Here is a 17644-nt window from a genome sequence, read left to right on the forward strand (position 1 = left end):
TTTCCCTGTATTTAAGCCCAGGGAAAGAATCGTGCTAAAGCCTATAATAGTCCCCAAATACAACCCTAACTTTCCTCTTGCCAACTGCCCAGACTCTTCCTTGCTTCCTTTCTCAGCTATTCTGAGACAGGGGAGGGGCCCTCATGGCATCCTTCTTTGGCTTTGGGTGAGTGTTTGGCATGGGAACTATATACTTATTTGTGCATCAGATACATGTTTTGATTCATATGGTCCAAAGATCCTTAGTTTTTATTCCACCATTGATACTCTCCCCTGTATTCCTGCACTTACATTTATTCTCTTTTTAAATTCATTGTGTAATTCTTTGCTCATCTTGTGAAACTTTTCAAGCTGCAGGCAAATAAATTGCTAGGTGTAGTTTGATATCTTCATAGACATTGAACACAATCTGTTACTCATCTTTTACAGGGTTCTCTCATGCTTTTCACAGAGCAGACATTTAGTAAGTATTTTTACATGAATTTGGAATTACAAAGAAGTTTGATGTTAGATAATCATCCTCGTACATCTGAAATTGCGTGGCACTTAAAAGTGATGAGATTAAGACAGATGAGAGAAGAACAAATATTGTATGTTATTTATTATATGGCAAGAAGTATGGAAGGCCACTCCCAAAATCATTTGGTCCTCACAGCAATTACATGAGACCTGAACTTTTCCCATTTTATAAGTAAGAAGCAGTATTATAATATTAAGCAACTTTCACAAGGTTACATGACTACTAAGTGATAAACCAAGATTCAAAGCCAGGTTTCCCTGGATCAAAAATCTATGTTCTTCCTATTAAGCTTTCTTATTATTTCTTGTGTAGTAATGATAGTTTTTCTGGGATGAATAATTGACTATTGTTCACATATTCTTGGTAAGTATTACTTATCAAGTAGTGTTCATCAGATGCATAAGTATATATAAACACTTAGTATTTACAGACTTACCAGTTATTCCTGCAGAATCCATGGGTATTCCTGACTTTGTAACTCAGAAATTCTCTTGAATCAACTCTTCTGTGAAATATGTGATAAAACTGGGGTCGAGCTGCTTAGCGCAACTGACCACGAGACATGGAATAAGAACCCAAGAACTCCCATGCATGTCCTGCCCAGGCTACACTTTCTTCATGAACTTGTTTATTAGTCCCACCCAGATTTCTTAAATAAACATTTAAGTGCTTCACATGTTCCAGGAATTGTTTTTGCAGACTCTGGAAACATTAGGGAAAGCCATGAGATATAGCAGGAAGGAGTCGTTCTGTCCTTCAGGAAAGACAAGAGAACTATTGACAAGCTCAATGGCTATGACTGGTTCCCGGGTCAATTGATCAACTTCCACAAGGCTAGCAAAGAAAAGTGATATGGGGGCTAACAGATTAATGTGATGATTAAGGTGCTGGGCTCCCACATGACCAACCATGGTTTGAGTCCCAGACCCAGTGGCTTGAAAATCATGCCAGACATGTGTGCCCTCCCAAAATCCCAAGAGGAGAATGGAGGAGAAGTGATTGTAGCATGGCCATTCTCCCTGGGGGTAGATTTCTCACTTTCCCTCTCTCTGTCTTTCTCCAGTGAGGACACACACTCTATGGTAAAACCCTTAAAAAAGAAAAAAAGAAAAAAAAAGCCGTATGAATGTAAAAATAGGATGGTGGCAAGAGGTAAAAAGAGAATGAAGAAGGATATACCTTGTCCACTTGAGCTTGCAGCTGGTGACTCTCAATCAACTGAGGAAGTTTCTTGGCAATTTCCATCCAAGGTCTATAGTGATCTGGAAGTTCTTTCTGCATTTAAAATAGAAATATCTCAATATTGGGCCCTCCTCATAGTCTAGTGGTTAAGGGAGCCAGATTCCACATGGCTGACTGAGGTATGAATTCTGGTCCCAGTGGTTTAAAACACATGCTGGGTACATGCCTGTGCATGACCAAAGTCTTAACAGAATGGAGACATGGCAGAAAAAGAACTGTAGTCACGCTTAATGGGAGGGTGCTCTCTCTCTCTCTCTCTCTCTCTGTGCGTGTGTGTGTGTGTGTGTGTGTGTGTGTGTGTGTGTTTCTCTCTGGTGAGCACATGACCCCTCTGGCAGTTAAAAAGAAAAGAAAAAAGAAGTATTTCTATATATTAGACCTCTCTGGCAAGCCATTTCCGGTAAGATCTGCTTTTGGATTTGCATCTTCAGGAGAATTTACGTAAAATCAATTCAGTAAATATGGAGAATGCATTACTGTGAGGCCCCGGGCTGAGCACTGCAGATACACAGGTGATCAGATTAGAGTTGTCCTTATGGAGCATGTGATCTACTATGGTTTGAATGCGCCCTCCTGACAACCTCCCCAATTTGTGTGTTGTATGTGAAGGTATTGAGAGAAAACTCAGTTTGATTATGATGCTGAACTCCAGGGTTGGGCCTCTATGGCTGCTTTTGCATTATAGAGGTGGAGTTGGGTAGGCGGCAGAAACCACACTTAAAATACTTACTGGTTTGGCCTTCAAAAAAGTTCAACAAACCCTGATACTCCCCTAAGTTCTGGGATCCCTTTTTCAGTATATATCCTGCCAGACTCAATGTTGTGTCTCCAGGTTAAGGAAGGAAGAGAGTCAGGGTGATTTCCCTATTTATGAACTAGGTGATGGGATGAATGAGTGGGAGCACACAGTGACATAGAAAGTCAGGTGGCGGTCAGAGTGAGTACAAAGGTGTAACTCGGTATAAAGATCTAACTGTGCCCTGAGAGACAGAATACACTGAAGTTCAGGAGGGAAGTCATATTAAAAATCCATAATTGGGCAATATAACTGTATTTAGAACCCTACACTGTGGTTAAAACCACAGGAGTGTACAGAGTCATTCTGGAAACTATGCAAAGTGAAACAAAAAGAAACCTAGACTTTCCCACTGGGTAATTTTCAGAAGGTAGTAGAGGAACTGAGGGCAGCAATACAGATCAGAAAGACAGTCACGCAAGTCAACCTCCCAGACAGAATGGCTTTACGGAAACCAAAACAGAGGTAGGGGCATTAGAAATTAAAATAAATCATTAGAAGTTAGATTGTCCCCTTTAAAAAAACAAAACAAGGAGCCAAGAGGTGGGCATGGTGATTAAGGTGCTGGACTTCCTCATGACTGATTGTGGTTCGAGTCCCAGACTCAGTGACGACTCGGTGACTTGAAAAGTCATGCCAGGCACATGTGAGTGCTTGCTCAAAACCCTGAGAGGAGAATGGAGAAGGGATTCCAGCATGGCCATCCTTTCTTGGGGGTAATTTCTCACTTCCCTTTGCTCTGTCTCTCTCTGCCTATCTCTGAGGAACACGTGCCCTATGGCAAAAACCTAAAAAATACCCCACAATTTAATAACATTGAAGTTAGCAACATATATTAGCTTTTTTTATTTTACATATATGGTATAGAAATTGAGATTGAGGTTATAGAAACAGTATAGTGTGTTGAGGAAGAAAATGGGGGAAAATGTAGATTACTTTTTTAGGTAAGCTGTGAGTGGGGGTGATTTTTTTTTTTTTTTTTGAGAGGTTTTTGCTATAGGGCACATGCACTCGCCGGAAGTATTATCTTTATAGCAGAAAAATAAACCTCAGAGATTAAATATAACTTGGTAGTTTGTAAAACTGGTAAGACCTTGGGGCCAGCAGGTGACATGGTGGTTAATGAGTCGGACTCCCAGATGGCCTCCCACTGTTTGAGTCCTGGACTTGGAGGCTTGAAAATCATACCGGGCATAAGTGCATGTGTGCCTAAGATCCCCGAAAGAGACTGGAGGAGAAGGGATTGTGGCATGACCATGCCCCTCACCCTGGCAGGTGATTTCTCACTTCCCCTCTCTCTGTCTCTCTGTCTGTCTCTGACAAGTCCATGACAAAAAACCTAATAAAATAAAATAAAATAAACCTAAAAAAAAAGACGAAATTGTCAGAGAGCATCTGGAAGTAAAATTAAATCAGACTGACCATCACAGAGCCCACTTGTGCCATTAACCAGAACTGGCCATGTTGCCTACCCCCAGTTTACAGGAGCATTCTTAGGGGGAATTTGACATGAATCCCAGAGGAAAACTTCCCAAGGATCCACAGATATCTATCAACCAGAAAAACTTACAAAACTGAGTTTTATGTTTGGAAAATATTTTTCAATTTCAAGTTATCTGTCAAACATAAATGTTTGTTTTCATTACACACGAAAAGGAACACAAATACAACATTAAGTTTCTTTGTATTTATGCACTCTCAAGACTGTCTTTGCCCGTCTTCTTTCTTCCATTGCATAGGTCTCCATTTCAGAAACATGATTTGATTATAACTTATCCTTTGAAATTCATGCAGGAGAGAAAACTTGTTTCTCATGTTGTGGTGGTCACACAATCACTTAAAATAAAAGCTGGAGCTGAGGCTCGAGTTGGTTTAGTGGCCTGTTCATTGGCTACATGGTCTTTCTCATGGTTTTGGCTTTCCTCTGACTTTCAATTTGCAATGTTCAAGCACACGGTGTGATATTTCTTCACATGGTGATCATAAGGTAACATTATACTGATAAAGCCATCAGACATTGACCTTTGCTCATGTTCCCCTGACCACCTCATATTTTGCATTCTCACTTTTCATCGCCATTTTCCTTTTCATGCCTGTGGGGTTTGGTCTGAGAATCTCAGAACATGACCATGCTTTTAGTCATTTTTTCCCCATTCTCTATCCATTTGACTTCTCATAATGGGCTGAATGCTGCTTCTGATTCTCCCTCCTCCCCACCCAAAAGAAATATATGGTTACAAGGAAGCTATGAGTAAGATTTATTTGGAAAGAGGGCCATTACAGATGAGATTGTCCTGGACTAGAGCAAGCCCTAAATTCAATGACAAGTATCCTTACAGAAGAAGACACACAGACAGGAGGGGCAGACACAGAGAAGTCCATGAGAAGATAGAGGCAGAAAATAGGGTGAGTCTGCCTTAAACCAAAAATGCCTGGAGCCCCTCCAAAAATGAAAGAAGCAAGGACAACCATCCCTTCGAGCTGTGAGAGGGAGAGTGAGTTTGTCAGCATCTGGTTCCTGATTTCTGTTCTCAGGAATTCTCAGAGAGCGGATATCTTGGTTTTAAACCACCAAGGTAGTGGTCATTTGTTACCATTGCCCTAGGAAACCGGTACACTTCCTAAGCTTCCTGTTGACTGAAAGGATCATATTTGTATTTTTTTAAAGTCCAACTTTTCAAATATTTTTCTAGGTCTATGAGTTTACTCCTCTCCAAGTTGTCAAGATTTTTTTTTTTTTGAGAGGTTTTTGCTATAGGGCACATGTGCTCACCAGACAGACAGAAAGAGATAGAGAGACAGAAAGCGAGAAATCGCCCCCCAGGGGTGATGTCCACCCACAATCCCTTCTCCTCCATTCGTGGTTGAGCTCCACCCCCAAGCCCTTCTCCTCCATTCTCCTCTTTGGATCTTGGGCACGCACACACACAGGTCCGGGACTCGAACCACAGCCGACTACATGGGAGTCCAGCAACATAGCCATTACACTAACTGCTGGTCCCCTGTCAAGATTTTAACAGCCTAAGTGACCTAGGTGGGAAAACAATTAAGTTGCTTCTTGTCTAAGATCCTGATTTTCGGAAGCCAGCCTTGGTTCTTCCTGCTTCCATTTCCGTATCCCTGTCTGCCCATTCCCTCTGTCTCTACCCACTTGTCTTGATTCCTTAATGCTGTCACAAAAATCCATGCTTTATCATTATATTCTCCCCAACCCCAAACACTTTTATTTTAATAATCTATATTAAGTTTTTTGGGGGGGAGGGGGATTTTTGCTTTAGAGCAGGTGCACTCACCAGAGAGAGAAAGAGAGAAAGACAGAAATCATCCCTCTGGGAGGGATGGCCATGCCACAATCCCTTCTCCTCCATTCTCCTCTTGGGGTTTTAGGCACACATGCACACACCCCTAGCCTGAGTTTCAAGCCACCAGGTCCAGGACTCAAACAGCAGTTGATCACATGGGAGACTAACACCTTAACCATCACACCACCTACTGGCTCCTCTTCTTTTCAGCTGGTATTTAAATTACTTATTTATTTGCTGTATTTATCAACCAGCCTTTGAAGTGTAGCCCCTTGTCCCTCATCCAGACCATGTGGGAACGCCCTGCCCTGTCTTCCACTCCAACTGGCTTTCAAGTGCTGGAACCAGTTAGGCTGGAGATGCCCATTAACCTTTCTGGGAAGGGCTCTTTTAAAAATTCTCCAAGGAATTTTAGTGTCCAGCCCAAGGATCCCTCTTCTAAACCACACTGCACTTTACATTCTGCAAGGAAAGTATGCAAATGTTGGTTGGACAACGCCGCTTACCAGGTATGTTAGGCCCAAACTCTGGAGTTTAACAGCTGAGGTCTGTTTCGCTCCTGCTGTAATCTACCTTGGTCCCTCCTTTCCTGTCAAACTAATTTCTTTATGTCTTTATGTCTAAAAAGAAATTACTCCCTTTCAATAACATGGGGTGCACGAGCTCGCAGAGGACTTTTGTAGTATGTTTATGAGTCTGAGTCTGAGCATCATAAAGGTTCCACATGGAAACCGTGGAACTTGGAAATGTTTGAGTTTATAGAATTTCTGAGTGTTTATAGGAATAGTGAGATGGAATATTCAAAGCCAAGTCAGACGCTTCTTCCAGCCATTAGCTGCACCATGGTTTCTTCAGAGAGAAAGTGCATAACTATTTTTAGTAAGGAACCAAAAGATTATCTGAAAGAGCGTCTTTGAGGCCAGCTGACTGGAAGGCACAACCTCCCCACACTTTCCTTTGAAAAAAAGGATGCGAAGTCTGGTTGAGCCCTGCATAGAGCCCTGTGTAGACTTATTTCCACTCCTGGATCAGTTGCGACACTATTGACGGGTGGTACTGACCACCCATCTCTCCTCCTCTGGGACTGAGTCTAACAAAATGTCCTTCCTCTACCTCTTCCCAGAAGGGAAGATGTTTAACATTCTCTCACACAGGAGGGAAAATTAAAACTGAAAGAAAGAGTTAAATATTGAGAGGTCTGGGAAGTTGACTCGAACAGAATAGAACCAGTTTGCCAGGGAATTTTTAATATGATCAGAAATGAAAATTTCTCCTAAGGGGTATTTGTCAAGTAAATTACAGCACAGATCTTTATCTAGCTCTATCATTAAGACCTTGATGTCATTGTTTCTCGATTGGTTTCTATGTTTATGAAAAAGGAAATAACAAAGAGAGGAACTGGGCTATTGTGTGGCCCTACTCAGCGTTTACTTGCTTTGTAAAATTATTTATCCTTGCACAGTGTACATTTCTCATTCCTAGAGGAGCTTGCTGGCCTCGTGGCCTTTTCTTCCGTGTATACTAGAGAGGATGGGAATAGAATAATGAAATTATACATGAAAAGTGGAGTTTCTAAAGAGCAGTGGACTGAGGGGCAGGAGGACTGGCTTCTAGTCCTTCCCCAGATGATCAAACTGCTTTCACATTCTTGCTCCATAGCCACACAGTGGGGCTAGCTCCAGATCTCCACCCAGTCGAGGGAAAACTAAGATCAGGCAATACTTCTGATTGTCTCAGCGTCACAGCAGCAAGTATAAACGAGGGTCGCTGACTCATTCTGGCTTGCCGGGGACTTTCCTGGTTTAGCACAGACAGTTCTAGCGCCTAAGGAAGCACTTAGGACCTAGCAAGTGGGGACAGTTGGTCATTCTAGTGGTAGCAGAGAACACAACCAGAACTCTGGACTACAGCCCTTGTCTGCAAAATACCCTGCCATTGCATCCCATGCCGAAGTTACTTGCAGATCTTCGACTTGTTCTCCCAACTCTCCACACAGAATTTCTTTTAGTTATGTAATTCATTGATTTTAGTTTGTTTATTTCTCCATGAGAGAAAAAAGAAAGAGCGAGAACTCCAATTCAATGCCACAGTCCACTCCCAGACTCAGCCCGTCGGGATTACAGGCAGACTTGCCCATGCCGGTACATACAGGGAGGCCTGAGGACACGAGCCAGGACCTTCCCATGTGGCTTTAGCATTGCTGAATGTTGTGCTACCAGATGAACTGCCAGAGAACTTTCTGGAGCAGCAAACGGTTCTTATCTTTATTTATATCCCTCCAAGAGCTCTCAGAAGCAAATGAGCAGCACAGTAGGTGTTCATTAAAAGTTCAATTTCAGACTGTTCTCAATCCATTGTTAAATGGCAAATCACAGTTTGCCAGAAAAAGTCATCGGAGTAGTTTTTCCTAAGTTGTAGCAAACCCTGCAGTTACAGATCCCTCAGTTCCTACCCGAGAGGCCTGTGTTATTTATGATGATGTCATAGGAAAAAACGCATCAAGAGTTCTGACTATGAGCTCTGGGTAAGTTGCTTTCTCTTGATTTCAGATAACCCAAACGTAGAAAGAGGAGGTTGGGACAAAATGGTTGGTAAAGATTTGAAACTGGACAGTTTCAGTAGTCAGGCCTTATTCAATGAGAATAAAACAGTGCTGATAAGAACTCGCTGATGAAACGAAATCACAGTATCTGTCAAACCACAAATATCAGTACAAGTAAAAGCTAGGTATCGTTTGTTCTCAAGGGTTCCTTCCTCCTCACAGGAATTCTTGAACCGCATTTAATCTCTCCTACCAACCCTGAAAACACCCAAGGTCCCTCATGTTCTCTCTTTCTTCCATTAGTGAGTCAAGATAAATTAATTTACACGAGGATATTAGCAATAGCTTCCCAAAGCATCATAGTTTATAATAAGCCCTCCTGGGGGGCTTGTATTACAGACAGATGTTCAGTCAAGGACTGGATCTGCGACAGAGCAGTTACATTTATTCCCTTTCTAAGTAGCTTATATCTTGCTAGTATCTTCTGTCATAGGTGGAACAGACCTTGGAAACACCATGCTGCCGTTGCCGAGGCTCTACATTTGTCCATAAGGTTGCTTAAAATCTCCTTGGCGTAACTGCCAATCTGTTCAAAGAAACTAGTGCAAAATGCTCTGCTGTAGCTATTCTCATCTGTTGGTAATGACACTCCAGGTTACATGGAGTAACTTTCTTAGGTGAATGACTTGGCATTTATATTATGGGACTTCAAAATTTCATAGATCTATGGAATTAAGGTATCAGTTTACTTTAGTGCGAAAAAAATGTTGAGTTTTCTCATAATATGTATTTTCTATGAACTTTTTTATTACTCTTCACATTACATTTCTCTTACTAAATACCTACATTTTACTCTTCGCATTACATTTCTCTTACTAAATACCTACATTTCAATAAGCAAACAAATAAATCAGCATCTCAAAAAACTTATTCTGACCTGGCTCAGGGTTTTCCCTTACCAGAGGATTTGGAAGAAGAAAGCCATAATCTTCAGAAATGTGGTATCTTCCTAAGGACAGTGCGGTTGCAATCTTCCAATCTTGTCTGTGAGGCTCCATAATTTTGTTCGAAATATCTGCACGGAAGCTTCCACTGAAGAGACAACAACTCCAAATATGTCAAAGACCCCTCAGGAGAACTTCACAGCCACATCTGTTCGTTGGAATTAGTTGTGCAGCCTCTCAGCAACAGGGAAGAACCTTGACCCAAGGCCGAATTTCAGACTGCCATGGACTTCCTCAGAGACAAGGCTGAGTAAATCATTAGAGACCATTAATCAAAACAAACAGGCAAGAGGTTAGACGGTAGAACAGTGATAATGCAAGACTCTGCAAAGCTGACCCAAACGGGAAGTTCTGGGGTTCACGTCTAGAAACTTCCCTGAGTATGTCAGGCACAGGTGCAAGCCCATGGTCAGAAGCTAGCTGAGGGCAGGGATGGATTGCCGCAGGAAGGTCCAGTTGGGGGTGCCAGTCTTCTTCCCACTCTGTCTATGTCATTCATGGAAGACAGAGAGAAGGGAAAGAAGAAAGAAAGGGAGAGAGAGAGAGAAGGAAACAAAAAAGAAAGAAAAGAAGAAGGAAGGAAGGAAGGAAGGAAGGAAGGAAGGAAGGAAGGAAGGAAAAGAAAGAAAGAAGAAAGGAAGCAAGGAAGAAAAAGAAAGGAACTTTAAAAACTAAACAAGGTGGGACCAACAGATGGCATAGCAGTTATGTCGCTGGACTCCCATGTAGTCGGCCATGTTTTGAGTCCCAGACCTGGTGGCTTAACCTCATGCTGGGCGCATGCCCAAGATCCCGAGAGGAGAACGGAGGAGAAGGGATTGCAGCCATCTCCCCTGCGTGGGTGATTTCTTGCTTTCCGTCTTTCTGGTGAGCACACACACCCTATAGCAAAAACCTCTCAAAACAAAAAAAAAAAAAAAGAAAGAAAGAAAAAAAAACTCAAGCTGGGCACGTGTACATGCATGTCCAAAATCCTGAGAGAAGGGAGGAGAGGGATTGAGGTGTGGCCATCCCTATCCCTCTTCAGGAGTGATTTCTCCTTTTCTGTCTCTGTCTCATTGTCTCACCAATGCACATGCCCTATAGCAAAATAATATCACACCGGACGCATGTACATGCATGTCCAAAATCCTGAGAGAAGGGAGGAGAGGGATTGAGGTGTGGCCATCCCTATCCCTCTTCAGGAGTGATTTCTCCTTTTCTGTCTCTGTCTCATTGTCTCACCAATGCACATGCCCTATAGCAAAATAATAAATAAATAAACTAAATAAGGCAAACAAACAAGGTAAAAGCAAACAGGCAAACAAAACCAACTCAAGGAAAATTTCTCCTTTCATATATTAGGTCATTGGGAAAGTCATGATGTATTTTTCTATATTTATCCATGCAAAGATGCCTCGTGATTTTCCCGACGACCCAATGTAAGCAATATGACAACACTTTTTTTTCAAGTTTTGTATAAGGTGAGTGTGCTTGCCAGTGAGAGATAGACAGATAAGTAACAAAGACAGAGGGAAAGTGAGAAATCACCCCTGGGAGGATGGCCATGCCACCATTTCTTCTCCTCCATTCTTCTCTTGTGATTTTGGGCACACATGCACATGTGCCCAGTGTATGCACGCATACATGTGCATGTGTGAGTGTTTTAAGGTTCCTGTTGTAGGGCATGTGTGCTCACCAGGGAGGAGAGAGACAGTGAGAGGGAAAATAAGAAATCACCCACGAAGGAGGACGACCATGCCGGAATCCCTTTTCCGTTCTCCTCCTGGGATTTTGGGCACACATGCACACATATCTGGCGTGATTCTCAAGCCTCCATGTCTGGGATTCAAACTGCGGTTGGCCATGTGGAAGTCCAACACCCTAACCACCATGCCGCTGGCTGGCCCAAAAAGATTAGCTTCAAACCCAAAGAAAAATTTGTTCCACTTTGAAAAAAGGGAAATGAGTTAGCTTTTTGGTCATGGTCAATTCAACCTGTACCCTGACAGGAATCTCGTCCATGGTGTATTTTGGCTTCAAAAACAGTGAATGATTAAAACTAGAAGTCATATTCAAGTCATTATTCAGTGATCAGCAGTGAGTGGAGTGGGAAGGTGAACTTGAAGCATACCAGAAACTCAGACAGGTGTACAGGTCTATTTGAACGACCTAGTCTAAGATTATAATTATTTCAATTTCTTTTAATAAATACTATTTAATAATGTATTAGTAAATACTATTTAATAATCTTTAATCACATTCAAAGAGGATATTTAGGTTTAACAAATGAGGTATTAAGTACTAATGAAGTTAAAAAATAGCCTGAAATGATCATTTGCCCTCTACTTTTTTAAATGACTTTTGAGAACCTACCACTTGGGTGATTTTATTTATGAAGTAGATACAGCCAAGCTCATTTTAAAGATCAGTAAATGGAGGCACACTTACATGAGAGCCTCTGCTAATTACCCACAGAGTGAGGACTAGAGTTCAGTATCTGGTCACCACATAAGCTCTCTGGCTGGCTGTCATAGCTGCCATCACAATTTGAACTCACTTTAATACGGAGCAGAGCCTAATCATTTCCAGGTCATCATAACCCTGCCTTGTGGAAATTTTGAAGACCTTGCCTTTTTCTCAAAGAACCCTGAGCTTAAGTCATAAAACTGTTTAAAAAGTTTGCTTGAAACCTAATTTATCCATACATATTTCACCTTCCTCCCCTTCTCAAAGATAATTATAACAGTTAACAGCAGGAAGTGCCATGGTAACTCATTGAACAGTTCCCACCAAAATTTCAGTTTTGGACATTGTGTGCCCAAAGCAGCCCAACTGATTAGGGATCATCATGAAACTTAAAAACTTTTCTTAATTATCCACTTCCTCTGAGCCCAATATTCGACCAGTTCTCAAGTTCAGTTTCTAAATCTCCTAAACTTTTCAAATTTTCTATGGCAAATCATCCTCTTGTTCTTCCTTCCAATTTCAGATATGAAGATGACCTGGTTATTTTTTATGCCAGCCATGTTGTTGTTGTTATTATTATTATTATATTTATCTATTCCTTTGCATACTCTTAATAATTCACTAGGGACATTATAAAACCATAGTTTCAGGCTGGTCCTGTAGCCTAGTGGTTAACAGAGATGAATCTCACATGACTGATCACAGTTGGAATCCCAGACCCAATGGCTTGAAAAACATGTTGAGGCATGTGCATGCATGCCCCAAGTTCAGACAGAAAGGAGAAATGGAGGAAAACAGATTGTAGCATTTGTAGCATGATTACATCCTACTGGGGTGGGCGGGGGATGACATTTTCTTTCTCTCTCTATCTCTGCCTCAGTTTCTGTCTCACTGTCTCTCTTTAGCAAGTGCACATGTCCTCTGGCAATTCAAGATTAAAACAATACATAAAATATTAAGATGGCTTAATATAGGCAAGTAAATAAAAATGACACATCACAGTAACAGAATGAGGGACAAAAACCACATAATCATCTTAATAGATACAAGGAAAACACCCACATTTGGTGTTTTTGGTTAAATGTAGCATCCTTCTACGATAAAAACTCTCAACAATGAGGTATAGAAGGAGCATATCTCAACAACAGAAAGATGATCGACAAGTCTACAGCAAATATCATGATGAAGAAGAAGATGAACTTTTTTTCTGTAAAATCTAGAACACGAAATGGATGCCCATTTTCACCACTTTTATTCAGCACAGGAATGGAAGCCTTAGCCAGAGTAAGAAGGTAAGAGGAAGACATGAAGGGCAACCAAATTGGAAAGGAGGGAGTTAATTTGCTCCTATTTGCAGATGGTATATTTGTATATTTAGAAAACCCTACCAACTTCATTTAAAAAATTGTTACAACAAATAGACAAATTCAGTAAAGTTTTATGTTACAAAATTAACATGCAGAAACCAATACCATTTTTTAAAAGAGATTCTTTTGCTATTAGGCGTGTGTGCTCACCAGAGAGACAGAAAGAGAGAGAGAGAACAGAGAAATCACCCCCAGGGAGAATGGCCATGCCACAATCTTCTCCTCCATTCTCCTCTCAGAATTTTGAGCACGCACTCACACCATTCCAGCATGAGTTTCAAGCTGTAGAGTCGGGGACTCAAACTGCTGTCAGCCATGTGGGAATCCAGCACATTATACCACCTGCTGGCCCCCACCAGTAGTATTTTTATGAGTCAACAGTGAACCATCTAAAAAATAAATCAAAAAAAAATAATTCCACTTACAATAACAACAAACGACTAGGAATAAGCTTAACAAAAGAAGTGAATGATCTCTATAATAAAAACTGTAAAACACTGATGAAAGAAATTGAAGACACAGATAAATGAAAAGTTATTCCATATTAATAAATTGGAAGAATCAATCTTTTTAATATTTCCTTACTACCCAAGATAGCTTGTAGGTTCTATATAATTCTTGTTAAGATACTAATGACATTCTTCCCATAAATGGAAATAATCATTCTAAAATTTATATGAAACCACAGAAGACCCAAAAAAGTAATCTTGAGCAAAAAAGAACAAAGCTGAAAGTCCTAACACCTAACTTTATACTACTCAGCAATGTTAACCCAAACGGCATGGTACTGATCTAAACAGAACAGCGAATTCAGAAAGAAATGCACACATTTACAGCCACTAAAGCACTAAGAAAACTCATTTTAGAAAGGACAAACGGTGCTTGGAAAAGTGAGTATCCACATGGTGAAGGACATTAGACCCCTATTTATCACTGCTTACAAAAACGAACTTAAAAATGCATTGATGACCTAAACATAAGACCCCAAATTATGAAATTATTAGAGGAAAACAAAGGAACACTTCATGACATTGTTCTGAGCAAGATTTTTTTTGTATAAAACTTCAAAAGCACAGGTAACAAAAGCGAAACAAGGCAAATGGGATTATATAGAACTAAACAGTTTCTGCAGAACAAAATAACAAATTGACAGGAAGGAGAGACAGCCTACAGAATGAGTAAAAATATTTGCACACCAGGTAGGCATCTGACAAAAGATTAATATTCAGAATTTAATTAAAAAGTGGTTAATACAGGGTCAGCACGTAGGGTAGTGGTTAAAGAGTGGTACTCCCACATGGCTGACTGCAGTTTGAGTCCTAGACCTGGCTGCTTGCTTTTTCGATTTCTCTCTCTCAAGTACACACACCCTATAGCAAATTAAAGAACAATAACAACAACAATAATAATGATTAAATTAAATTAATAATTTTGTAAAAGTGGTTAGTACAAATAGCCAAAAATCATATTTAGCAAGGATAGGAATCTGAAAGACAAATACTTTACATATTCATTTGAAAATACTGTGTGGGGCTAGCTGGCAGTGGAGTGGTTAAGGTAGCTGGATCCCACATGGCTGACTATGTGGTTCAAGTTGGTTCAAGTTTCCAGGCTGAGGGCTTGAAAAACACATCAAGTATGTGTGGGCATCCATGCCTAAAATACCCAAAGGACAAATGGAGATGGGCTTGTGTTATGGCCATCCCCCATGGGGTGTGCCTTCTCTCTCTCTCTTTCTCTCTCTCTCCCCTCTCTCTCTTTCTCTCTCCCCTCTCTCTCTTCCTCTCTGTCTCTCTCCAAGAAGTGCACATGCCCTCTAGTATACTAAAATACAAAACCAAATACTGTGTGTCCTCACTCTTTAGTGAGGCTGAAAGACTCAGTTACATAGAAGTAGAATGTCATGATTGATTTCAGAAACAGGAAGAAATAGAGGCATGGGGAAGATGGGCAGAGCTTGGTTAAAAGATACAAGAGTACATGTAAATAAGAACAAATGGTTATAAAACAGTATAGCACTGCAGAGTGAAGAAAAATGTGACAATTTAATATATATTTGCAAGTAACCAGTAAGGCAAATTTTGAATGTGTACAACACAAAGCAATGATAAATGTTGGAGATGGTAAATATGCTTATTTTCTTGATTATTGCACACTGTATACCGTGCTTTAACAAAAAACAAGATGCTCAATCTCACTAATCATCAGAGAAATGCAAATCAAAGCCACTGTGACTTATCACTTTACTTAAGTTAGAATGGCTAGTATCAAAAAAAACAAAAATAACAAATGCTGACAATGATGCAGAGAAAGAGGAACTCTTATATGTTATTATTGGGAAAATAAATTAGTACAGTCATTATGGAAATAATATGTAGGTCCCTCAAAAAATTACAAGTAGACCTACCATATGATCCAACCATTCCATTACTGGGTTTATGCCCAAAGAAAAGGAAATTAATATGTCAAAGAGATATCTGTACTTCCATGTTTACTGCACTATTCACAATTGCCAATGTATGGAATCAATCAAAGTATCTACCAACAGGTGAATAACATTTTAAATTGTGCACATACAATAGAATGCTATTAAAGTCATTAACAGATGCCCTGGAGGGCATCATGTTAAATGAAATAAGGCTTGCACAAAGACACAAATACCACATCCTCACTTATATGGGAAATTGAAAAGGATTTATCTACTGAAGTGAAGAGAACAGTGGTTACCAGAGGAAGGGTAGTAGGAAGAGGGAGATGGGAAGCAGTCAGTCAACAGGTACTAGTTATGATTGGATAGGAAGAATAATCTAGTATTCCACTGTACAGTAGGGTGAATATAGTTGACAATAATAGATTACGTATTTCAAAATAGCTGGAAGAGATCATTTTGAATGTTTTTACCACAAAGAAGTCGTAATTGTTTGAGATGATGCCTATGCTGGTAGCCCTAGTTTGATCATAACACATTGTGTACTTATATCAAAACATCACACTACCCCATAATATGTACGATTAGCATGTGTCAATTAAAAATAAAATAAAATAGAACTGAAAGGGACATTACAGAATACAGTAATATCCTCACCGAACATATGAGTAACACAGGACTTAAGAGACTGAAATGACCTACCGTGGTTATCCTGGGGGTTGACATTAGACTTGGCATAGAAACCTCTGACCTGCTTTCTCAGCCCAGAACTTTCCCCCTGTTAACTCAGGACTATTTTACTGTGACTCTCTTTTCTATCATGTGTAAGAAGTCTTCGAAAAGTTCATGAATGCATATTATGAAAAAACAATGCATAGATTTAAAAATGTTTGTACCAAGATAAACTTAAAATTTAATTTCATTTTTCTGTGACCTTTCTTTCTTTCTTTCTCTCCTTCTTTCTTTCTGTCTTTCTCTCTTTCTTTCTTTCTTTCTTTCTTTCTCAGAGGAGTTTTCTATAGAGCACATGTCCTCACCAAAGAGATAGAGACAGAGACAGAGGGAAAGTATAAAATCACCCCCAGGGGGGATGGCCACACCTCAATCCCTCTCCTCTATTCTCTTCCTTTGATTTTGGGCACACGAGCACATGCACCTAGTGTGATTTTCAAGCCATCAGGTCTCGGATTCAAACCACAATTAACCATATGGGAGTCCAGTGACATAACCACTACACCATAAGCTGGCCCTTCTGTGACCTTTCTGAAGTCCCTTCATAAGAACCATGGGACCTTTTGACAAGTGGCTTAAAATTTCAAGCCTTTGGACTAAACAGTACACATTGGATGCTGGATGCTGCTGTTTGTCAGGCTGAGGACACAGGGGGGGCCTAGGTTAGACTCTCAGCAAAACCTAAAATCTGGGCTGGGTGGCACACACCTAAAATCCCAGCTCTTCAGGAGGCTGAGACAGGGGGATCATGAACTTGAGGCTGACCTGGACAACCTAGTGGGACCCCATCTGCAAAATCCAGGCTCAACCACTTGGGAGGCTGAGGCAGGAGGATTATGAAGATGCAGGCAGAAAAAGAAAAACAAACTCTGAGCTTCTCCTCCCATATCTGCAGAAAATAGTAATGTCCATCCCTTCAACATGTGGGGAATAAATGAGAAATCAGTAAAGTACATAAATGTCATTAAATGTCATTTTTTATGCCTTTCCTCCCTCGTTCTGTAAATTCTTTCTTAATATCATGTAAATTCTGTTATTTTTCTATTCTTTGGATTATATTTTTCTGTTTTAATCACTGTTTTCTATTTCAGCCCTGAGTACATAGATAATTACAGGAATATTGTAGGCATTTCTCTGCCTCAGTGTTCATGTGTCTTTCCATCTGACTTTAACCATCAATTCTATCCCTCCATTCCCCCATCTGTATAACAGTCTTGAACATTCTTCCTCCCAATGTTCAGACCCATGTCGTGTGGCCACATG

The 17644-nt window shown here is 40.4% G+C and overlaps 1 protein-coding gene across 7 annotated transcripts in view; it reads right to left on the reverse strand.

Moving 5' to 3' along the window:
* The window catches only part of IDO2 (indoleamine 2,3-dioxygenase 2), a 48105-nt gene extending 38489 nt beyond the window's left edge, over window positions 1-9616 (reverse strand). For 4 of the 7 annotated variants that reach the window (XM_006164730.3, XM_014582648.2, XM_014582647.2 and 1 more), the window contains exons 1-2: window positions 9362-9616; window positions 1700-1795 (exon numbers count right to left, since the gene is read on the reverse strand). In XM_006164730.3, the coding sequence (XP_006164792.1) occupies window positions 1700-1795; window positions 9362-9460 (195 nt within the window). In that variant the 5' untranslated portion in view covers window positions 9461-9616. Of the gene's footprint in view, window positions 1-1699; window positions 1796-6366; window positions 6462-9361 lie in introns of those variants that run through there. The other 3 variants (XM_006164731.3, XM_014582649.2, XM_027766813.1) reach the window with 3 other exon arrangements.
* Window positions 9617-17644: the final 8028 nt, after the last annotated feature.

The sequence above is a fragment of the Tupaia chinensis genome, unplaced genomic scaffold (assembly GCF_000334495.1).
Source record: "Tupaia chinensis unplaced genomic scaffold, TupChi_1.0 Scaffold143705_1, whole genome shotgun sequence".
NCBI classification, from domain to species: domain Eukaryota; kingdom Metazoa; phylum Chordata; class Mammalia; order Scandentia; family Tupaiidae; genus Tupaia; species Tupaia belangeri.